Genomic DNA, 22,034 nt, shown 5'->3' with positions numbered 1-22,034 from the left:
TGCCCGCCCTCCCGCCCCTCGGCCCCCGTTTCCCCCCCGGCACAGGAAGGAACCGCCGGCAGCCGGGGCCGGGCGCGGTTTCCCGTCGGCTGCGGGGGCCGCGGGCCGGGCCGCCCCCCCCCCCCACGGCGAACCGCTGCCGGCCTCCCCAGCCAGGGCCCCGGGGGACCCGCACCCACCCCTGGGGCAGGACTCGGCGCCCCCAGACAGGCCCCGCTTCCCCCCTCCCCGCACCCCCAGAGCATCCCGGCCCCCCCGCCCCGGGGTCCCTGTCACCACCTGCACCCCCCCCCCCTCGCACCCGGGGTCCCCACCCCCACCTCCCCCGGGACCCCCACACACTCTGGGGGTCACCGTGGGACCCCCCAGCCCGGCCAATAGTTCAGGTGACCCCCCCCATCCTGCCCCATCTCCCCAGGGTGCCCCCACCCTCCCGCAGCCCTACCCGCCCCCTCCCCGGGGAGGGTCCCGGGGGCGTAGCCCCCCCTTGAGGTGCCCGGCCAGGGGTCCTTGGGGAGCGGCCTGGCACATCAATGGCAGGAACTGGGGGGGGAGCAGTGGCCCCACACGGGGGGGGCGGGGAAACCAGGGGCTCACTCCGGACGTCCTCCCCACAGCCCGCGGGTGGGGGGCCAGGAGGGGGCCTGGGGGGGCACTGGGACCCCCACGGGGCACCCAACCTCCTGGCGCAAACACAGGACCCCCAAGGGACCCACGCCCAGCAGGAGGGGTGGCGAGGGTGGGGGCGGGGGACAGCTGACCCCATCAGGGGCAGGGGGTGGCAGACCCCAACCCATGGCCCCTCCCCCCACTGCTCCAGCGTGCTGTGAGGCTGGGGGCTGGGAGGCAGGCAGACCCCTCCATGGAGCAGCGGCCGGGGAGGTGGGAGGGTCCCGTGGCCCTGCTGGGGGTCCCGTGGCCACGCCAGGGGTCCTGGCTGTGCTGGGGGTCCCTGGCCATGCTGGGGGTCCCGTGGCTGTGCTGGAGGCCCCATGGCCTTACTGGGGGTCCTGCGCATTCCACACCCCCCCCCGTGCAGCGTGCCCGGCTGCAGGGAGGGCCGAGCGGGGCCGAAGCCCCTCGCCCAGCCTCACAGCGGGCTCCCCAGGTGGCCCACGCCACGTCCCGGCGGGTGTCGTCGTGGTGGTGGGGCGCCCATTGTGCGCGGGGCGGAGGCGTGCACGGCCGAGGTCACCACTTCCCCGCCGCGGCCGGAGGAAGCGGCCGCTCCCGGCACCGGCGGCTCAGTGGCGGCACGATGGGGAACCTGCCGTCCGTGCTGCCCAGCGCTGCCCGCTCCTGCGGCCTCGGCCTCTGCTCCCGGCAGCTCAGCGCCGCGCCCGAGGAGAGCGCCAGCACCGAGCGGGGCAGGTGGGTGCGCGAGGCGGATGGGACGGATGGGGCAGGAGGGATGGACGGGGCGGACGGGGCACCGGCGCCCACCATGCTGCGGCACACCGGGGCTGCTGGCCCCCGTGCCTGGACAGGGACCCCTCACTTGGCCCCCTCCTGCCGGGCCCTGCCATGGCTCATGGGGACGTCCCCACGTGGCCAGAGCCCACCGGAGATGTGTCCCCACCGCAGATGTGGCCCCACCAGAGAGGTGTCCCCAGCGGGGTGGCATGTGTGGCTTGCTGGGGCAGGGTGCGGTGCAGCCACGGGCGCCCCTCGGCAGCAGAGCCCTGCGCCCGCCCGCCCGTGGTGCCCTATGGCATCGCGCCGGCGTCCCCTGCCCCACGGCATGCCCCAGCAGCCCCACTACGGCGCCGCCAGCCCCCGGCAGCACATGGGATGTGCTGGGACCTACCAGGGTGTGCTGGGGTGGGTGGGATGTATGGGGACATATGGGGACTTATGGGGAGGGGGCGTGTGGGGTCGAGTGAGGATGGGAGGTGTGGGGACACCCCAGCCCAGCGGGGACGGGGAAGGGGACAGGGATGGGACGGGCGGGCGGTTCACCCCCTTGGTGGCCAGGAACCTGCTCTGACTCATGGCCATTGTTCACGCTGACACACGCACAAGGCCCAGGAACGCCCCACGCCCCCCCCAGCCCAGCCCCCCCCCAGCCCTGCCCCACGGAGCTAAGCTGGGGGCCCGGGGCCACCACAGCAGCACCAGGGGCCGGGGGGGCAGGGGAGGTCCCCAGTCATGCCCATGTCCCCAGCACAGCCCCCCGGCACACCCCCACAAGCCACCTCCGCTGATCCCAGCACACTCCAGTGCCCCCAGCGCCCCCAGTGCCCCCTGCCTGCCCCCCTCCTACCCCCCGGGGTCGCGGTCCCCATGGGCAGGTCCCAGCACCCCAGGGTGCCGGAGGCTGTGAGGGTCCTGGTGCTGGAGCCGCTGGAGCAAGTGTGGTGAGGGGTGCCCCCCCTTGGGTCCCCCGGGACCCCCAGCTGTGCTCCATGCATGGGGCGGTCTGGGGGCTGCCAAGGGCTCCCCCGTGCCCAGGCAAGGCTCAGGGCAGCCCCCCCCCAGCTTGGTGCCCACCCGCCCGGCGGAGCCCCCCCGCTTTGCCCGGCTGAAGAACTGGGAGACCGGGAGCATCGGCTACGACACGCTCTGTGCCCAGGCCCTGCAGGTGGGGGGGGGGCTGCAGGGCTGGGGGGCATGGGGCTGGGGGGTGCAGGGCTGGGTGGTGTGAGGAGGGGGGGGGGCAGGATGGAGGGTGTGGGGTTGGGGATGTAAGGATGGGTGATGTGGGGCTAGGGGGCACGGGGATGGGGGTGTGGGGAGGGGGGGTGCAAGAGGGGGGTGCAGGGATGGAGGACACAGGGCTGGCAGGCACGGGATGGGGGATGTGAGGCTGGGGGGGCATGGGTGGGGACTGTGGGGCATGAGGCTGGGGGTGTGGGGAGGGGGATGCAGGGCTGGGTTCCGGGGGTCTGTGGCAGGATCCCCAGGTGACCCCCCCGCCCCAGGAGCTGCCCTGCTCGGGGCAGCGCTGCCTGGGCTCGCTGGTGCTGCCGCGGCCGCTGCCAGCCCCGGCCCCCGATGGCACCCGTCCCACCGAGGAGCTGCTGGGTCTGGCCCGGGACTTCATCACCCAGTACTACCTGTCCCTGCGGCGGTGAGCGGGGGGCAGCAGGGGCCCACGGCATGGACCTGCCCTGCTCTGGGGTGCCCCACAGCCCAGCCCCGTCCCTGCTCCAGGGCACCTCACGGTCCCATCCCTGCCCAAGATACCCCATAGCCCCAGCCCCAGCTGTGCTCCAGGGCACCCCATCTCCACCCCAGGGCACCCCACAGCCCCATCCCTGCCTGAGACACCCCACATCCCCTTCTCTGCCCCAGAGCATCCCACAGCCTATCCCCATCCCTGCCCCGGGGTGCCCCATGGTCCCATCGCTGTCCAAGATACCCCATATCCCAAGCCCTGCCCCAAAGCACCCCAAAGCCCCAGCCCCATCACTGCCCCGGGGCACCCCACTGCTCCGGCCCTGCCCTGGGGCACCCCATAGCCCCATCCCTGCCCCAAAGCACCCCAAAGCCTCATCTCTGTCCCAGGGCACCCCACATCCCCATCTCTGTCCTGGGGCACCCCATATCCCCAGCCCTGCCCCGAAGTACCCCAAAGCCCCAGCCCCAGCTCTGCCCTGAGCACCCCACAGCCCCAGCCCTGCCCAAGACAGATACCCCAAAGCCCCATCCTTGCCCCAAAGCACCCTACACCCCCATCCCTGCCCCGGGGCACCCCATATCCCCATCCCTGCCTGGGGCACCCCACAGCGGTGTGGGGGGACCTCGGGGGGGGCTGAGGCGCAGGGGCATCCGCAGGGAGAACTCCCCAGCGCACGCCCAGCGGCTGCGGGAGGTGGAAGCCGCCATCGGGGCCACCGGCACCTACGAGCTGCTGGAGCCCGAGCTTGTCTTCGGGGCCAAGCAGGCCTGGCGCAACGCCGCACGCTGCGTGGGCCGCATCCAGTGGAACAAGCTGCAGGTAAGGGCGGGGGGCGCCCCATGGCACCGGCAGGGACCCCCGCCCCACGCCTGCCCCACGCCTGTCCCATGGCCGGGGGTCGCTCTGGGGTGGGTGCTCCGTGGGGCAGCTGGGGGGGCAGCGGGACGTCCCCCCATCCCCCCGCTGACCCCGTCCCGCAGGTGTTTGACGCCCGGGACTGCACCAGCGTGGGGGAGATGTTCAGCTTCCTCTGCACCCACATCCAGTACGCCACCAACCGCGGCAACATTCGGTGAGAGCCCTGCCCGGCCACCGTGCTCGCCGCTGGCCGGACCCCCCCGGGGCGGGACCTGCCTGCCCCCGCAGCCAGGGGGTGTTGGTGACATCCCGCCCCGGCCCCCCCCCCCCCCCCAGGTCGGCCATCACCATCTTCCCCCAGCGGATGCCGGGCCGGGGCGATTTCCGCATCTGGAACACGCAGCTGATCCGCTACGCCGGGTACCGGCAGCCAGACGGCTCCGTGCAGGGGGACCCGGCCAACATTGACATCACCGAGGTGGGGAGACCCCCCCTCCCCCCCTGCACCCCATGACCCCCGGCCCCACCCAGCGCTGCCCCCGCCCTGACACTGCTGCCCCCCAGCTCTGCATCCACCACGGCTGGACCCCCGGCGGCGGCCGCTTCGACGTGCTGCCGCTGCTGCTGCAGGGACCCGAGGAGCCCCCCGAGCTCTTCCCCCTCCCGCCGGAGCTGGTCCTCGAGGTGCCCCTCCAGCATCCCACGTGAGTGGGGCTGTGCCGCCCCATGGGCCCTGCCTGCCCCCCACGGCCCCAAGGGAACCGGACCCTCCCGGCCCCGACAGGACACCCCCCCCAGCTGGGGAGGTGATGGGAGTGGGGCTGGGATGGAGGTTGGGGACCCACGCTGGGGAGCTGGGGCTGGTGTGGGGCTGGTGTGGGGCAGGCGTGGGTCCCCGGCTGGAGCCCGCCTCTCCGTGCAGGCTGGAGTGGTTCGGGGAGCTGGGGCTGCGGTGGTACGCGCTGCCGGCTGTCTCCAACATGCTGCTGGAGATTGGGGGGCTGGAGTTCCCGGCGGCCCCCTTCAACGGCTGGTACATGAGCAGCGAGATTGGCACCAGGAACCTCTGCGACAGCCAGCGCTACAACCTGCTGCCGGTGAGCCCCACGGCGGGGGGCCCAGCCGCCCCACGCCCCCCACCGGGACCCCCGCGCCCTGGGGGAGCCAGGCTGAGCCCCCCCGCACCGCTGGCAGGAGGTGGCCCTGCGTATGGGGCTGGACACGCGGACGACCTCGTCCCTCTGGAAGGACAAGGCAGCGGTGGAGGTGAACATCGCTGTGCTGCACAGCTACCAGGTGGGACGCGTGGCCAGGGGGAGGCCGGCACCGCCATGCCGTAGGGACCCCGACACCGCCACGACGCCGGGGCAGGTATTGGCCGCTCCCAGCCCCCAAGCTTGCCATCCCTGCAGGTGGCCAAGGTGACGATCGTGGACCACCACGCGGCCACTGAGTCCTTCGTGAAGCACATGGAGAATGAGCTACGGACACGGGGGGGGTGCCCGGCCGACTGGGTCTGGATCGTGCCCCCCATCTCGGGCAGCCTCACCCCCGTCTTCCACCAGGAGATGGTCAACTACCAGCTCTGTCCCACATTCCGTTACCAGGTGGGCCCGGCCCCACCGCCCCACAGCCCCCCAGTCACACCACCCCACGGCTGACCCCCTGCCCGCCCCACAGCCCGACGCCTGGAAGGTCTATGTCTCCAAAGGCACCACCGTCACCAGGAGAAAGACCTTCAAGGAGGTGGCCAAGTAGGTGTCCACCCTTGGGGGGGCGTGTCTCTGGGGGGCTCCCTGCCCATAGGTCCCCGAGCCGGTCCCGGACACTGACCCGGTGATCCCGTCCCCCCAGCGCGGTGAAGATCTCAGCCAAGCTGATGGGACACATGATGGCGCGCCGCGTCAAAGCCACCATCCTCTACGGCACCGAGACCGGCAAATCCCGGACCTACGCCTGGAACCTCTGCCAGCTCTTCCGACGTGCCTTCGACCCCAAGGTGGGCAGGGGGGGATGGGGGGGAGCAGCAGCCTGGGCTGACTTTGGCCCTGTAGGGGGGGGTTGGGTGGGGGGAGGCACCCATTGCAGCCCCCTGCCCATGTCTCAACTCCGTGTCCCCCCCCATGTAGGTGCTGTGCATGGACGAGTACGATGTGGTGTCCCTGGAGCACGAGACCCTGGTGCTGGTGGTGACCAGCACCTTCGGCAACGGGGACCCCCCCGAGTGTGCAGAGGTGAGGGGCTGCGGGGGCGGGGAGAGGGGATGGGATGGAGACGGGGACGGGATGGGGACGTGACCTGCTGCCCCCGACAGAGCTTCTCCAAGGCACTGATGGAGATGACCTCGCCCTACACCAGCACCTCCCAGGCTGAGCCGCCCAAGTGAGCGCCCCGGGGAGGCCGGGGGTGCCCGGCTAGGGGCTGGGGTGGGGAAGGGCCCGCCCTGCCCTCGCCCTGCCCTCACCCTGCCCTCACCCTGCCCTCTGTCCTGCACAGGAGCTACAAGCTTCGGTTCAACAGCGTCTCACAGTCAGACCAGCTCGTCGCCTCCTGGAAGAAGAAGCGGCGGCAGCTGAGCAACACCGACAGTGCTGGCACACTGGGTGCCCTGCGGTACGGCCGGCACGGCCACGGCCATGGCCACGGTGCCGGGGATGGGGTCCTCTGCCCAGCCCAAGCAACTGCATCGGGCTGGGGCTCGGGGTGCCCCGTCTGGGAGGCCGCACGGTGCTGGGCAGGGCTGTGGCTGGCTGCCGGCCGGGGAGGGGGCAGAGCCCGTGGTGGGCACCGGTCCTGGCGCTAGCAGCTCCGACAGCTCCAGCCCTGTCCGTCCCGTGGCTGTGGGAGAGAGCAGGAGCTGCCCCTGGGGGTCCCCAACCCTGAACCTTGCTTGTAACAGCCCTGACCACCCCCTGCTCACACAGAACCCAGCCCCCACCCTGATCCACATCCCTGGATGCCCCTTCCCTTAGCCCTGAGCACCCCCACCCACATCCCTGGGTGCTTCCCCCCCCAGCCCTGGATGCCCCCTCCCCCAGCCCTGAGCATCCCCCACTCCCAACCCTGGGTGCCCCCCTCTCCCAGCCCTGGGTGTCCCCACCCGCAGTGCAGGGTCCGACCCCGGGGTGGAGGGGGCCAGGTCTGGGCTCATCGCACTCAGCTACCCCCCCCCGCTGTGGCGGCAGGTTCTCCGTGTTCGGGCTGGGCTCACGGGCGTACCCCCACTTCTGCGCCTTTGCCCGGGCGGTGGACACGCGGCTGGAGGAGCTCGGGGGGGAGCGGGTCCTGCCCATGGGTGAGGGTGACGAGCTCTGCGCCCAGGAGGAGTCCTTCCGCACATGGGCCCGCCTCGTCTTCCAGGTCAGGGGGGGCACCGGGGGGGGGGGGGGGGGGGCACCCACTGGCCCCCCCGCACCCACTGGCCCCCCCGGTGCCCCCAGGCTGCCTGTGAGACCTTCTGCGTGGGGGATGGGGCAGGGGAGCCCGAGGAGCTCTTCGCCCCCCCCCAGGGCTGGAAGCGCCAGAGGCACCGGCTGGTCGTGCAGCCCCAGGCCACAGAGACCCTGGCTGGTACCACCACCCCCCTGGGCCCCCTGGCACCCCCCCCGGCACCCCCCAGCCCCTGAGGGAACCCCTGACCCTGGGGAGCCACCTGCCCCTCTGCATCGCCCTCCACCTGCAACCGGCATCTGCCCCACGGCCCCCCTGGGACACCCACCCCTGCACAAATGTGGGATCCCCACGGCACCCTGCCGAGAGTCTCCCCCAGCCCCCCCTCATGACACCCCCCAACTCCCCGTCACCCCCCATCTCCTCCCAGCCCCTCCCCGTGATGTCCCCCCCCCATGAAACCGCCCAGGACCTCCTGTGACCCCCCCAGCGACCCCCCCAGCCCCCCCGTGCCCCCCCATGCCCCCCAGCCCCACTGTGCCCCCCAGGGCTGTCCCACCTGCACAAGCGCCGGGTGTTCCCCTGCACAGTGCTTTCCGTGGAGAACCTGCAGAGCGAGGAGTCCAGGTGAGCTCCCCCCACCCCGGGACCCCCCATCCCCAGGACCCCCCCACCCCTGCGACCATCCACCCCCGGGACACCCCCACCCCCAGGGTACCCACACCCCTGGGACCCCCCATTCCCGGGACACCCCCATCCCCGGGACCCCCCCACCCCTGGGACCATCCATCCCCGGGACCATCCACCCTCGGGACACCCCCACCCCCAGAGTCCCCACACCCCCGGGACCCCCCATCCTCGGGACCATCCACCCTCGGGACACCCCCACCCCCAGGGTCCCCACACCCCCGGGACCCCCCATTCCCGGGACACCCCCATCCCCGGGACCCCCCCACCCCTGGGACCATCCATCCTCGGGACCATCCACCCTCGGGACACCCCCACCCCCAGGGTCCCCACACTCCCAGGACCCCCCATCCCCGGGATCCCCCCACCCCTGGGACCATCCATCCCCGGGACGATCCACCCTCGGGACACCCCCACCCCCAGAGTCCCCACACCCCCAGGACCCCCCATCCCCGGGACCATCCACCCTCAGGACACCCCCATCCCCGGGACCCCCCCACCCCTGGGACCATCCATCCCCGGAACCCCCATCCCCGGGACCCCCCCACCCCTGGGACCATCCATCCCCGGAACCCCCCATCCCCGGGACACCCCCACCCCTGGGACTATCCATCCCCGGGACCCCCCATCCCCGGGACCATCCACCCTCGGGACACCCCCACCCCCAGGGTCCCCACACCCCCGGGACCCCCCCTCCCCGGGACCATCTACCCTCGGGACACCCCCATCCCCGGGACCCCCCCACCCCTGGGACCATCCATCCCCGGAACCCCCCATCCCCGGGACCCCCCCTCCCCGGGACCATCTACCCTCGGGACACCCCCATCCCCGGGACCCCCCCACCCCTGGGACCATCCATCCCCGGAACCCCCCATCCCCGGGACCCCCCCACCCCTGGGACCATCCATCCCCGGGACCCCCCATCCCCGGGACACCCCCACCCCTGGGACCATCCATCCCCGGGACCCCCCATCCCCGGGACCCCCCCACCCCTGCGACCATCCATCCCCGGAACCCCCCATCCCCGGGACACCCCCACCCCTGGGACCATCCATCCCCGGGACCCCCCATCCCCGGGACCATCCACCCTCGGGACACCCCCACCCCCAGGGTCCCCACACCCCCGGGACCCCCCCTCCCCGGGACCATCTACCCCCGGGACCCCCCATCCCCGGGACCATCCACCCTCGGGACACCCCCGCCCCCAGGGTCCCCACGCCCCCGGGACCCCCCCTCCCCGGGACCCCCCACCCTCGGGACACCCCCATCCCCGGGACTCCCCCACCCCTGGGACCATCCATCCCTGGAACCCCACGCCCCCGGGACCCCCCATCCCCGGGACCATCCACCCTCGGGACACCCCCGCCCCCAGGGTCCCCACGCCCCCGGGACCCCCGCGTCCCCCCCGCTGACCCCCCGGCGCAGCCGGGCCACCCTGCTGGTGCGGCTGGGCTCGGCGGGGCAGGCGGAGCTGCGGTACCAGCCCGGGGACCACGTCGGCGTCTTCCCCGCCAACCGCCCCGAGCTGGTGCGGGGGCTGCTGGGGCGGGTGGAGGACCCCCCGCCCCCCGAGCAGCCCGTCCAGGTGGAGAGCCTGGAGGGGGACCCCAGCGGTAGGGACCACCGGGGGCTGGGGAAGGGGCAGGGGAAAGGGGCAGGGGCAGGGGAGGGGGCAAGGGAAGGGGCAGGGAGTGGGGAAGGGGCAAGGGAAGGGGGACTGGGGAACGGGCTGGGGCAGGGGAAGGGCCTGGGGCAGGGGCAAGGGAAGGAAGTGGGGAAGGGGCAAGGGAAGGGGGAAGGGGCAGGGACAGGGGAACGGGAAGGGGCAGGGAGTGGGGAAGGGGGAAGGGGCAGGGAGTGGGGAAGGGGCTGGGCATCCCTGTCGCATCCCATCCCTGTCGCATCCCATCCCATCCCGTCCCGTCCCGTCCCGTCCCGCTGTCCCGCAGGCGGGTGTCCCCCCCCGCTGCCCTGGGTGCCGCAGAGCCGCCTGCCCCCCTGCACCCTGGCCCAGGCGCTCACCTTCTTCCTGGACGTGGCGGCCCCGCCGAGCCCCCGTTTCCTGCAGCTCCTGGCCGCGCTGGCGCGGGAGCCGGCCGACCGCCAGCGCCTGCAGCAGCTCAGCCAGGTGGGGGGCGGGGGGGCTGCCACCCCGGGGGAGAGGGGCTGGGGGGCGGGTGCTGGGATGCTGGGTCCCTGCCTGATTGGGATGCTGGGTCCCTGCCTGGCTGGGCTGCTGGGCAGCGCAGTTCCCCTGCCTGGGGTGCCTGGAGGGGTGCTGGGATGCTGGGGCCCCTCCCTGGCTGGAATGCTGGGATGCTGGGATGCTGGCCCCCTCCCTGGCTGGGATACTGGGATGCTGGCCCCCTCCCTGGCTGGGATGCTGGCCCCCTCCCTGCTGGGATGCTGGGATGTTGGCCCCCTCCCTGGCTGGGATACTGGAATGCTGGAACCCTCCCTCACTGGGATGCTGGGACACTGGGATGTTGGCCCCCTCCCTGCTGGGATGCTGGGATGTTGGCCCCCTCCCTGGCTGGGATACTGGGATACTGGCCCCCTCCCTGGCTGGGATGCTGGAATGCTGGAACCCTCCCTCACTGGGATGCTGGAACCCTCCCTGGCTGGGATGCTGGGACGCTGCCCCCCCCCCCCCCCCCGGCTGGGATGCCGGGCCCCTGTCGGGCCGGAGTGCCGGGTGCGGTGGCCGTGGCCCAGCTGGGTGCCTTGCAGGATGCCCGGCTGTATGAGGACTGGAAGTGGTTCCGGTGCCCCACGCTGCTGGAGGTGCTGGAGGAGTTCCCCTCGGTGCGGCTGCCGGCCGCCCTGCTGCTCACCCAGCTGCCACTGCTCCAGCCGCGCTACTACTCCATCAGCTCCGCGCCCGGCCCCAGCCCCGGGGAGATCCACCTCACCGTGGCCGTCGTCACCTACCACAGCGAGAGTGAGCGGGGAGGGGGGTGGGCAGGGGGGGCCGGCAGGTGCCCCGGGTGGGGGGCTGCTACCTTCTGCCCTGCCACCAGCACGGTGGCTCCTGCTCCCAGCGCCCCCATGTTGCCTGGCCCCAGGGCACCTCCAGGATCCCCAGAGCACCTCCAGGATCCCCAGAGCATCTCAAGGGTCCCCAGGGCACCTCTGGGGTCCCCAGGGCATCTCTGGGCTCCCCAGAGCATCTCCAGTGTCCCCAGAGCATCTCCAGGGTCTCCAGGGCACCCCCAGGACCCCAGAGCATCTCCGGGGTCCCCCACAGCCCAGCCCTGTCACACAGTGCCCGGGTGCTGCTGTTGGACGTGGTGGAGCCCCCAGGGACGTGCCCCCCGCCCCCTCCCCCCCCGGCACCAGCCACCCCCCCATCCCCCATGCACTGTCCCAGGTCCCCCAGGGCCCCCGTCCCCCAGCCCTGCCCGGGGACAGCGGTGTTCCCAGCCCCTGCCGGGGGGGCTGCCTGCCGGGGGGGCTGCCAGCCGGGGGGCTGCCAGCCGCGGCCCCTCCAGCTGCTCGGGTCCCCGCAGATGGGCAGGGCCCCCTGCACTACGGCGTCTGCTCCACCTGGCTGGCGCGGCTGCAGCCCGGGGACACGGTGCCTGCCTTCATCCGGGGGTAAGGGACGGCCCTGCCTGAACGACCCCCCCCCGCCCCCGACTGCATGTCCCAGCGTGCCTCGGTGCCCCCCCCCGCGCCGCGCGCCCACAGGACTACATCTCCCAGCATGCCTCGGTGCGGCCTCCCCGTGCCCAGGACTCCATTTCCCGGCATACCCTGCGCCTCCCCCCCCCCGCCCCCCCCCCCGCCGCGCCGGGCGCTGTCCCGGGCTCCCCCGCTGACCCGCTGCCCGCAGGGCCCCCTCGTTCCGGCTGCCGCCCGCCCCCGAGGCCCCCTGCGTCCTGGTGGGACCCGGCACCGGCGTCGCGCCCTTCCGCAGCTTCTGGCAGCAGCGGCTGCACCACCTGCGGGCCGGAGGTCGGGGACGGGGGGACGGGGGTGGGGGGGGGGGACGACAGGGGTGGTGGCCGGGGACGCAAGGAGACGGTGGCACCGGGATGCGGGACAAGGGACACGGGGCACCTGGGGATGGAGGATTGAGTGGTGAAACATTGGAAGAGGCTGCCCAGGGAAGTGGCTGAGTCCCCATCCCTGGAGGTATTTAAAAGACGAGTAGATGAGGCGCTGAGGGACATGGTTTAGTGGGCATGGGGGTGTTGGGTTGACAGTTGGACTCGATGGTCTTAGAGGTCTTTTCCAACCTCAATGATTCTATGGTTCTGTGATTGGGGGCCGGGGACACGAGGATGCGGGGTCACGGGGACGTGGGGCATAGCGACGCGGGGATGCGGGGCACGGGGTTGGGGCCGTGGGGACGGGGAAGGGGATGGAGGCCGGGGACATGGGGACACAGGGGCAGGGCGGCGTGGAGATGGGGGTCACGGGGATGCGTGGCACGGGGGCGTGGGGACAGGGGAGCATGGGGACACAGGGACATGGGGGGCTGCAGGATGCAGGGGAGCGGGGACGCAGGGTATGGGGACGTGGGGACACAGTGCATGGGGAGACGGGGACATGAGGACGTGGGGACACGGTGCACGGGGACGCAGGGAGGTGGGTACACAGGGACAGGTCCCGTCTGGCTGCTGCCCCCCCGCAGGCGGCCCCCTGGGCAGCATGGTGCTGGTGTTTGGCTGCCGCTCCTCCGCGCTGGACCACATCTACCGGCAGGAGATGCAGGAGGCGCAGGAGCAGGGGGCCCTCAGCCAGGTCCTCACCGCCTTCTCCCGCGAGCCGGGGACCCCCAAGGTGGGACGGGACGGGGACAGGGATGGGGTGGAGGTGGGGGCCAGGATGGGATGGGGACAGGATGGGGACAAGAATGGAGACAGACTGGGATGAGGATGGAGCTGGGGACAGGGGTGCGATGGGGACAGGGTGGGGACAGAAATGGAGGGGACAGGGATAGGGCGGGGGACACAAAGACAGGGATGGAGGCAAGGGTGGGAGGGGGACACAGACGAAGATGGGGACAGAAATAAGGACAGGGACAGGGTACAAAGGGGCAGGGTGGAGTTGGGGACAGGGGCACGGGGCAGGGGCCAGGGCTGGGGCTGGGGTGGGGGCCGTGTGCTGGGTGTCAGCGGCCACCCCGGCGTGGTGTTCCCAGACCTACGTGCAGGACGTGCTGCGGACGCAGCTGGCTGCGGAGGTGCACCAGGTGCTGTGCCAGAGCGGCGGGCACATGTACGTCTGCGGGGACGTGACAATGGCCACCGAGGTGCTGCAGACGGTGCAGCACATCCTGGTGCAGCAGGCCGGCATGACGCTGGGCCAGGCGGGGGACTTCATCAGCGAGCTGCGGGTAAGGCTGGGGACGTGCGGCACGCCGGCGCCGGCACCGCGCCCGGCATGCCACCCTGATGCCTGCTCCCTCAGGACAAGAACCGCTACCACGAGGACATCTTCGGTCTCACCTTCCGAACGCAGGAGGTGGCCTTCCGCATCCGCAGCCAGTCCTTCTCCATGCAGGAGCGCCGGCAGCCGGGCCCGGCCCCCTGAGCGTGCCGGGGCAGGAAGGGCCCCCGCGGATGCTCCCCCTGCCCCGCTGCAGGCAGCGCCGCCTCCCCAGTAAAGGTTTAGTTTTGATAACCCCGGCCCGGCGCTTCGCCTCCCTTGGGGTGGCACTGCCGGCACCGCACATGGCCAGGAATGGTGGGGTGGGCACGGGTGGGCTGGGCTCTTCAGGCCCTTTGCGGTGGGGTCGCAAAGGCCACACCCGTGGCCCTGCTCCGGCCACAGACGGGGCAGGTGTGGGGCAGCTGGGAACGGCGGGTGGGTGGGATGAGGGGACACAGCCATGGTCCCCGCAGCTCCAACCTGCCTGGCTGCCGGCGAACAGCATCGCCCCGGCACCACTGCTGCCATCAGCCCACGCGCCCCAGCATCACACCCCAAACCACCACGGCCCTGTCCAGGGCATTGCCCCCCGCACCGCCACGGCATCCCCCTGCACAGCCCCGCATCCCCACAGTGTGGCCCCCCCAGCCCCCTGACAGCTCCGGGGCGCAGTCACCGCTGGGCACAGCCCCTCTGTAAACCTTTATTTCCCGCGGCAGCTCGGTGCAGCCGGTGCCCGGGGCAGGGCACCGCGTGGGGGCAGAGGCCCAGGCAGGTGGCGGGAGTGGGGACAGCACCAGCCCCAGGAAGGGGCAGCCCGGGCACCCTGTGTACCCCCATAAATATAGCACCTCGTGGGGCTGGCTGCCCCCGGCAGCGCTCCCGGCCCCGTGCTGCAGCGGGGCCACCGGCAAGGCCACGTGCCCGAGCAGGGGGCCCACACGGGCAGGGCCGGCCAGACCATCCTGCATCCCGGCTCCCGGGCAGCATGGCGGGCAGCTGCGCCCGGTCCCAGCCAGCGCCTCCTGGCAGCTCCCCCGGCACTGTGCCCGGCAGCACCAGGAGCTCTCGGCACGCCCAGGACCCTGCGGTGGAAACGGGTCCATCAGCAGCAACTCTGGCAGCGGGGACGCCGGCAGGAGGGACCCCAGCAGCAGGGACACCGGCAGTGGGGACCCCGGCAGCAGGGATGCCGGCATGCACACCGGCCGGACACTGCTGGGCCCCAGCCCCCGTGGGGGTCCAGCCCCATCACCCTGTCCCGCACCGGCCACCCCAGCCCCGGTAGTCACCGACCCTCCCCGGGCTGGGGCTGCCTGGCCAGGCCGTGCCCTCACCCACCGGAGCCGAGGCCGGCTAGCCTGCTGTCTGCTCTTCCTCCTCCTCTTCCTCCTCCTCTTCCTCGGCCCAGCTGCCCAGCGGCATCTCCCGGTGCTGAGCTTGCGAGGCCCTGGCAGCCGAGCCTGGGGTGCAGGGGGGTCAGAGCCACCTCGGCCCCGCAGCCCTGGCCCGGGGTCCTGGCCCGCAGGACCCCCCAGCTGCCCCATCTCTGTGCTCGGCCCCACGGGGGATGGGGGCCAGCACGTGTCCCCGGGACCCCCGGCGCAGTGCTCACCTGCGGTCACGGAGGGTGGCTTGGGTGCCCCCGCGGCCACCCACACCCCCACGGCCTGGGGCCCGGGGCCCTGCTGCTGCTGCTGGTGAAGCTGGAAGGGTGGGAGAGGCGGTCAGAGACCCCCGTCGTGGCGGTCAGAGATATCCCCCCCCCCAGAGGTGGTCACAGCCCCCCATCATGGCAGGCTGCCTCACCATGGGGCAGCGGGGAGGGCAGCTCCCATCGCGGGACACCGCCCCTGCCCCCAAAGGGGTGGCAGAAGGGGGGACACGGCTGCAGTAACGCCGGCCATGGTGCCTTGCCCCCAGCACCCTGTCTGGCAGCAGCCGTAGGGTCCCCGGCAGAGGCCAGCCTGGCATGGGACAGGGGACAGGGGACTGGGGATTGGGGACTGGTGCCAGGGCCAGGCGAGACCCGCGCGGGGGCCAGCCTGAGTGGGGGCGGGCAAGAGGCGAGGGCAGAGTGCCTGGACGGGCGCAGCCACCCCCCAGCCCTCGCCCCCCGCCCCCAGGGATACGCCTGCGGGCAGGGGACCCGCAGGCAGGGGACTCGAGGGACGCGTGGCCAGGGCGGGGGGACGCCAGGGGACACACCTCATGCAGGTAGATGGCGTGGAGGCTCATCTCGGCCGAGGCCACCTCGGAGAGCAGCACCGAGTGGCTCAGGCTGCGCAGCCGCGACTCGCTCAGGAGCAGGCTGTGGGCAGAGTCCGGTGAGCACCCCGCCGGCACGCGGGGCCCTGCCATGACACCCCCTCCCCTCCCCGCCACGACACCCCCTCCCCACGCCCCCTCCATCACCCCCCAGCCCCCCGGCACCAGCCCGGGGGGGTGCAGAGCCCCCAGGCACCCCAGCCTCTGCGTCGGCAGGACCTCTCCTCGGGGAGCGGGCGGTCGCTGTGGCAGCCAGGGCTGTCGGTGGAGGGGCCGTGCGCCCGCCCGGGCAGGGGGGACGCCAGGGAGGCCAGGACGCTGGCGGCGGCGCTGGCGGTGCTGCAGGGCTGGGCGAAGCGCCGGTCCCGGGACACCAGCCCGCTGGCCGAGAAGATGGGCCGGGCCAGGACACTGGCCAGTAAGCCATCCGGCTGCAGAAACATACGTCAGGGCAGCCCCAGCCAGAGACCCCCGGACCCCCCCCGGCCCCACCACCCACCCCGCTCACCGCCACGGCCGAGTCATCGGAGAAGAGGGAGGCGCCCAGCGGCCCCTCGGCCAGGATGCACTGGGCGGGCGGTGCGGCGGCCGCATCCTGCTGCACCTTCTCCTTCAGGTGGCTGAGGAAGAGCTCGCTCGGCGGCGGCGGCTGCCAGCGTGGGTTGGTGATGGCGAAGTGCATCAGCGACAGCTCTGTCTTCCCGTTCTCTGCTTGTTGGTACACGGAGGCCTCTGTCTGCCCGGCCGACAGCCACTGTGGGGCAGGGGGGTGAGCAGGGCTGCCGTGTGCAGGACCCTGCTACCTCGGGACCCATCCCCGGGACCCCCCCACACCCCAGGACACACCCCACCTGGGGATTGCCGTGGTTGCGGACGTCGAGCTGGGCGAAGGAGCAGATGTCGCCCACCCCCACCACCTCCACCGTGAAGTTGCGGAAGAAGTCGACGATGTCCAGGGCGCGGGCGGGCAGGGCGAAGATGAGGATGAGGGGGGTGAGGATGGGGCTCAGCAGCTCCTCCAGGATGAAGACCTGCGGGCGGCCAGGGGGTCAGTGTGTGTGTGTGGGGGGCCCACCACCCACCCTCCCGGCCCTGCCCGCGCTCACCGCCTTGTACTGGAAGAGCTGCGCCATCTCGCCACGTGTCTCCGACCGGCTGGCGTTGCCCTGCCAGTGGTCGGGCATGTAGTGGACGTGGGCCAGGACACGCTGCAGCAGCTGCTCCGGGCACCACACCGTGTGCTCATCGGGGATGAAGGACCTGCGGGCGGGGGGCAGGTGTCCCACCTCCCGCTCAGCCACCCCGCCACCCACTGTGCCAGCCAACGGCACGGCACGGCACGGCACACCCACCTGGCCAGGGTGACCACCAGCCCCAGCAGTGTGATGGCAGTGAGGATGTGCTGCACCGTCAGCACGTCCTCGTCGTAGACGGTCAGGACGATAAGCACGGCCAGGATGGAGCCGGCGAAGAAGCCGACATTCTTGGCCAGCACGGTGAGCAGCGGGCTGGTGAAGGAGTTCATGTACTTGGTGGCCGGCTTGTAGCCACGGCTCAGCCGCGCCTGCAGCTCGTGGTTGAGCTCATTGAAGTGGCGCAGGTAGTGGCGGCCGTAGAGGGACCAGCGGCGGGCGCCCAGGCTGCCCGGCTCCCGCTTGATCACCTCGGCGTAGCTGAAGAAGGCGTAGAGGAGCTGCCAGACCAGCACGCAGGGGCAGAGCAGCAGGTTGGCCAGACCCAGCAGCACCATGGTGCGCGCCAGGCGCCGGGCCAGCTCCCGCCGGGCACCTGCCCGCTTGCACTGCGGCCGCAGGCTCCACTTGTTCTGGAAGAGGGAGCCGGGGCCCCAGAAGAGGAGCAGCTCCAGGTTGTACTTGAGGCCCTGGGTGAGGAAGACGGTGGGGCCCAGCAGCGGCACGTGGAAGCGGACGGGCAGCAGCGACTTGTTGACCATGGCCACCGTGTAGTTCTTGAAGCGCAGGATGCGGTGGTAGATGTCCAGCTCTGTCAGCTCCCTCTTGTGCACGCACATCTGCTGCCGGCGCTGCAGCGAGATCAGCCGTGCCTGCACCTCCTGCCAGCTGTAGTTGCACAGCCCCTCCTGCACCAACGACATGCCAATCTATGCCAGCACGGCACAGCATGGCTCGGCACGGCACGGCACAGCATGGCCGGCCCCCGCCCCGCCAGCCCCCTCCCCATGGCACCGCTCACCGAGGGGATATTGAGGGCTTTGATGTAGAAGGCGCGGATCTCCCAGTAGCTGAGCAGGCTGCAGAGCACCTTCACCAGCCGGTACAGCCAGAAGACGGCCGCCATCACCAGCAGGAAGATGACCCAGCCTCTGGCCCGGATCCTGGCAGGGGACGCGTGTCAGGAGGGGACCCGGCAGTGCTGGGACCCCTTGCATGGCCGTGCCGGTGGCTCCCGGCCCCCTCCTCACCTCTGGGCGCACTGTGGGGCGGGCAGGATGGCGTCGGGCAGCGTCACCTTGCTGCGGTCGGGGGCCGCCCCCCCGGTGTGGCTGTGGTTGAGCGGTCGGTTGGCAAAGAGGACGTCGTACTCCACACAGCACAGCAGGAAGGTGGTGAAGGTGACGACGAACAGGAACTGCCTGGGGGCGGCGGGGGATCAGCACAGCTCCTCGCTCCGCGGCCGCCTGGCGCGGCGCGGCACGGCACGGCACAGCACGGTGCAGCATGGCAGGTGGGGGTGGGCATACCACCGGTACTTACACCAGCTCGAAGAGGTCAGAGAGCATCATGCAGGCGAAGCCGTTCTTCTGGTGGAAGTGGTAGATGTTGGGGGTGCGTTAAGGAGCATGTGCCCGTGGTGCCGGACCCCCTGCCCCCCCTCGGCACCGGGGTCCCCCCACCCCCCCCACCGCGGTGCCTGCCGCAGGCAGGGCTGGGCAGCAGCCAGGCAGGGGCCCTGCAAGGATATCTTGGTGAAGAAATTATCCAGGTTCTTGATGTGGTGCCAGGAGTCTGGCGAGGAGAGAAAAACAGCAGGGGTTGAGCCGGGGCCATGGCCCGGCTCGCCCTGGCCCCCGACATCCCCCATCCATGGGGCACCCCTGCCTGGGACCCACAATCCCCCCACCTCTGACCAGCTGGAGGGCTGAGGGGCAGACGGTGCCCCCCCTGCCTGCACACCCCGGGCAGGCTGCCCTCCCTCCCCTCTGGTTGAGCCCCCCAGCCTGAGCCCCATGGGGGGCCATGACCCCCAGACCGCCCACTGTGACCCTCCACCCCCCAGGGCAGCACCTGCTCCCACCAGCAGCCTGGACCCCTCCCTGGCAGGGTCTGGACCCCCGCTACCTTGCAGCCCTTCGGTGACATGCACCAGCAGCTCCTCCTCGCCGGGGGGTGAGTCCTCCTCGAAGTCCTCCAGGCGCTGGTACTCCCCCTGTGCCGCCATCGCCCACCGCACCACCTGCTGGGGACACCCGTCGGCACCCGCCGCCGCGGCCCAGGGACCCCCGCCTGGCAGACCCTGGCAGGGGGGGTGCCTGGGGGGATGGAGGCCCCCTGCAGCCCCATGGGCCATGGGGCAGCTAGAGCCCAGCCGTGGGGCACGGGGATGCCGTGCCGAGCCCGGCTGAGCTGTCTGCCCCAGGGCCAGGAGCCGGAAATGCCGGCGAGGTCACGCAGCGCCGCCCGCATGCCCCGAATTCGGGCGGCCTGAGCTGGCCTCCTGCACCGCGGCCATGGCCACAGCCCCGGGCAGGGCCACGCCACGCACGCCGCCCGTCCCGTCCCACCGGCTGGATCACTGCCAGTGCCCGGCCATGCCCGCCCCCGCGGGGCCAGAGGTCCCTGGGGAGAGACCCCTGCCCGGCCCGGCAGAGACCCCCGCTTCACCCCGCATCCGCCCCTCAGGCCATGCTGCGCTGTCCCCCTGCCTATCCGAGTGGAGTGGACCCCCATCCCCATGGAGCCCCCTCCCCATGGACCCCCTCCCCACAGACCCCCACCCATGGACCCCTGTCCCCACGGAGCTGTGGGGCAGCGAGCAGCCCAGAGTCAGGACAGCAGCCGGGGCGCAGGACAGAGCTCAGGGCCAGCTCCGGAGCCCTGGTGGCCTCTTAATGCCCTGGGGACCCCTGGCCCCGGGGGAGGACAGGACCGCAACCCCTTTGGGGCAGGACAGGACCCCTGGGCCCTGGGGCAGGAGGGACCTCAAACCCTCGGGACATGAGCCCCAGCCCCTTGGGGCAACACAGGACCCCAGTTCCCTTGGGGCAGTTTGGGACCCCCAACCCCTTGGGGCCAGATGGGACCCCCACTGCCCTGGGGAAGGCCAGCACCCCCAGCCCCTGGGGAAGGAGGGGACCCCTGGACCCTTGGGGCAGGATGGGACCCTCAGCCCCTTGGGGAAGCACGGGACCCCCACTGCCCTGGGGCAGGATGGGACCCCCGAACTCTCAGGGCAGGACAGGACCCCCAGCACCCAGGGCAAAGCAGGACCCCGAGCCCCTGTGGCAGGATGGGACCCCCACTGCCCTGGGGAAGGACAGGACCCTCCTCCCCTCAGGGCAGGACAGGACCCCTACCCCCTTGGGGCAGGACAGGACACCTGGACCCGGGGGCAGGATGGGACCCTCAGCCCCTTGGGGAAGGACAGGACCCCCTCCCCTCGGCACAGGATGGGACCCCCGGACTCTCAGGGCAGGATGGGACCCCCACCCCCTGGGGCAGGACAGGACCCCCCCCCCATCTGGGCCCCACTGCCCTCCCCTTACCGCCGCCGGTCAGTGCTCCCACAGCCCCGCACGCCACCAGTGTCCCCTCCCGTGGCCAGTGCCAGTGCCCGGCCGGGCCAGTGGCCGCAGGTGATGCCGTCCGGCCCCACCCCACCGTGGCACTGCCGGGGCCTGACTCACGGCACCGGGCCGGTGCGGCGAGGCCACGGGCACAAGGGAGCCCCAGGCCCTGGGGCGGTGATTCAGCAGGAGGGACGCAGCTGCAGCTGGCAGAGACCCGGGCACTGCCGGACACACCGTCCCTGCGCTGACCCCCGGCCTTGTGCAACTCCCCGTTGGGGACAGAGCCACTGTGTCCCCCGGGATCGTGTGTCCCCAGCCATCGCCCACTGGTGACGCCGGCACGGCCCTTCCCCCATGTGCCCCGCACCGGGCGGCCAAAAATACCCACGGGGCTGGGGTGCCTGAAAATAGCCCGGGCGGCGTAAACAGCCAGGGGGGCCGAGAGCCGGTGAGGGGACCCCCGTGCTGGGGCAGGGCAGCCCAGGAACACCCCCCCCAACACGCTGGTCCCCCACGTGCCCCAGCATAGCCCCGTGGCACCTGTGGGGACAGACCATCCCCCCAGGGGCAGGCGCCCTGGCAAAGGCCCCGGTGACCCCTGCGAGGACACGCGCGCCCCAGTGTCCCCACGGTGGGATGTGTGTCCACACAGGGACCCCCACAACCCCACAGGGACACACGCACCTTGGTGGGGACACAGGCAGCCCCATGGGGACACAGTCAACATGACGGCCCCACGGTGACACACACCCTGTAGTGACACGTACCCCAATAGCACCGTGGTGACACACACCCCACAGAGACACAGCCACCCTGTGGGGACACTCCCATGGGGACACAGCCACTCTTTGTGGACACTCCTGTGGGGACAGCCCCGCACACAGATAGACACCAGAACCTCGACAGTGCCGCGGAGTCATCTTGGACCCCACGGGCCCACGCGCCCCCCGCAGGGACATGGGCTCCCCAGTGACCCTGTGGGGACAGGCGTGGGGACAGGAGTGGGGACATATCTGCCCTGTGCGAGCACTGGCAGCTGGTGCCCCCGTGTACCCCCACCAGGCCAGGCACGGGCATGGGGGGTCCCAAGTGCAGCGTCCCTGCAGCGGCCGGGCCAGGGGACCCTGGGAAGGAGCAGGGTGATCACACTGCGACTGCTTGGGGCCACATTGGGGCAGCTGCTCCTGTGTCCCCGTCCCCTGGTGACCCCCGTCCCCGGTGCTCGGTGGCCCCAGTGCCCCCGTCCCCTGGTGACCCCCGGTGCCCCCATCTCCGCTGCCCCATGCCCCGTCCCTGGTGGCCCCCACTGCCCCCCGGTGCCCCCGTACCCCGCCGCAGCTCACCTCTTGGCTCGGCGCTGGCACGGTCCCCGCGGGGCCGGTGTCCCAGGTGCCGGACTCTCACCTAGCCCCGCACCTGCCCCGGGACCGGGACCGTGTCCCGCCGCCGGGCATGGCCGCAGCGGCACCGGCACCGGCACCGGCACCGGGGGGGGGCGGGCGGGGGTCTCGGGGGGGTCCCCCGCCGTGGGGAGCGGGGTCCGAGCGCGGGTAAGGCGGGACC

General features: G+C 72.3%; 2 protein-coding genes across 5 annotated transcripts; one reads left to right on the top strand and one right to left on the bottom strand.

Moving 5' to 3' along the window:
* Nucleotides 1–2,521: 2,521 nt before the first annotated feature.
* NOS3 (nitric oxide synthase 3) lies at nt 2,522–13,687 on the top strand. 2 transcript variants are annotated; one of them, XM_076363572.1, is made up of 25 exons: nt 2,522–2,581; nt 2,922–3,070; nt 3,778–3,940; nt 4,102–4,193; nt 4,316–4,457; nt 4,544–4,683; nt 4,902–5,076; nt 5,174–5,275; nt 5,392–5,586; nt 5,660–5,733; nt 5,834–5,978; nt 6,109–6,213; nt 6,294–6,361; nt 6,476–6,592; nt 7,165–7,339; nt 7,420–7,549; nt 7,918–7,996; nt 9,482–9,669; nt 10,006–10,184; nt 10,787–10,997; nt 11,566–11,653; nt 11,892–12,013; nt 12,696–12,844; nt 13,206–13,400; nt 13,475–13,687. In XM_076363572.1, exons 4-25 carry the CDS (start codon nt 4,138–4,140, stop codon nt 13,595–13,597), a joined length of 2,958 nt encoding a protein of 985 aa, XP_076219687.1. In that variant the 5' UTR covers nt 2,522–2,581; nt 2,922–3,070; nt 3,778–3,940; nt 4,102–4,137; the 3' UTR covers nt 13,598–13,687. The 2 variants fall into 2 exon arrangements, with proteins under 2 accessions (XP_076219687.1, XP_076219686.1); XM_076363571.1 differs by lacking the exons at nt 2,522–2,581; nt 2,922–3,070; nt 3,778–3,940 and having other exon boundaries at nt 4,162–4,193; nt 4,341–4,457.
* Nucleotides 13,688–14,107: 420 nt separating this feature from the next.
* ATG9B (autophagy related 9B) lies at nt 14,108–21,941 on the bottom strand. Of its 3 annotated transcripts, none has more exons than XM_076363576.1 (15): nt 21,815–21,941; nt 19,024–19,141; nt 18,647–18,690; nt 18,439–18,503; nt 18,147–18,317; nt 17,918–18,059; nt 17,056–17,804; nt 16,810–16,963; nt 16,555–16,734; nt 16,212–16,457; nt 15,923–16,134; nt 15,644–15,746; nt 15,051–15,141; nt 14,777–14,898; nt 14,108–14,520 (listed from the first exon to the last, which is right to left on the bottom strand). In XM_076363576.1, the coding sequence occupies exons 2-14, from the start codon at nt 19,121–19,123 to the stop codon at nt 14,792–14,794; spliced, it is 2,364 nt and encodes a 787-aa protein (XP_076219691.1). In that variant the 5' UTR covers nt 19,124–19,141; nt 21,815–21,941; the 3' UTR covers nt 14,108–14,520; nt 14,777–14,791. The 3 variants fall into 3 exon arrangements, with proteins under 3 accessions (XP_076219691.1, XP_076219689.1, XP_076219688.1); XM_076363574.1 differs by having other exon boundaries at nt 19,024–19,138; XM_076363573.1 differs by lacking the exon at nt 21,815–21,941 and having other exon boundaries at nt 19,024–19,214.
* Between the last annotated feature and the right edge of the window lie 93 nt (nt 21,942–22,034).

This window comes from Aptenodytes patagonicus, unplaced genomic scaffold (assembly GCF_965638725.1).
Source record: "Aptenodytes patagonicus unplaced genomic scaffold, bAptPat1.pri.cur scaffold_69, whole genome shotgun sequence".
In the NCBI taxonomy this organism is placed as follows: domain Eukaryota; kingdom Metazoa; phylum Chordata; class Aves; order Sphenisciformes; family Spheniscidae; genus Aptenodytes; species Aptenodytes patagonicus.
Note: the sequence above shows the minus strand (reverse complement) of the source record. Positions and strands in the feature narration are given on the sequence as shown.

Excerpts from the sequence above, each read along its gene's own strand:
- ATG9B (XM_076363576.1), bottom strand. The coding sequence starts at position 19,123 with ATGGCGGCACAGGGGGAGTACCAGCGCCTGGAGGACTTCGAGGAGGAC. Across the intron at positions 18,504-18,646 it reads TGGATAATTTCTTCACCAAG|ATCTACCACTTCCACCAGAA; the intron begins ATATCCTTGCAG and ends CGCACCCCCAAC. Across the intron at positions 16,735-16,809 it reads AGCTCTTCCAGTACAAGGCG|GTCTTCATCCTGGAGGAGCT; the intron begins GTGAGCGCGGGC and ends GGCCGCCCGCAG.
- NOS3 (XM_076363572.1), top strand. The coding sequence starts at position 4,138 with ATGTTCAGCTTCCTCTGCACCCACATCCAGTACGCCACCAACCGCGGC. Across the intron at positions 5,276-5,391 it reads CTGTGCTGCACAGCTACCAG|GTGGCCAAGGTGACGATCGT; the intron begins GTGGGACGCGTG and ends CCATCCCTGCAG. Across the intron at positions 12,845-13,205 it reads GCGAGCCGGGGACCCCCAAG|ACCTACGTGCAGGACGTGCT; the intron begins GTGGGACGGGAC and ends TGGTGTTCCCAG.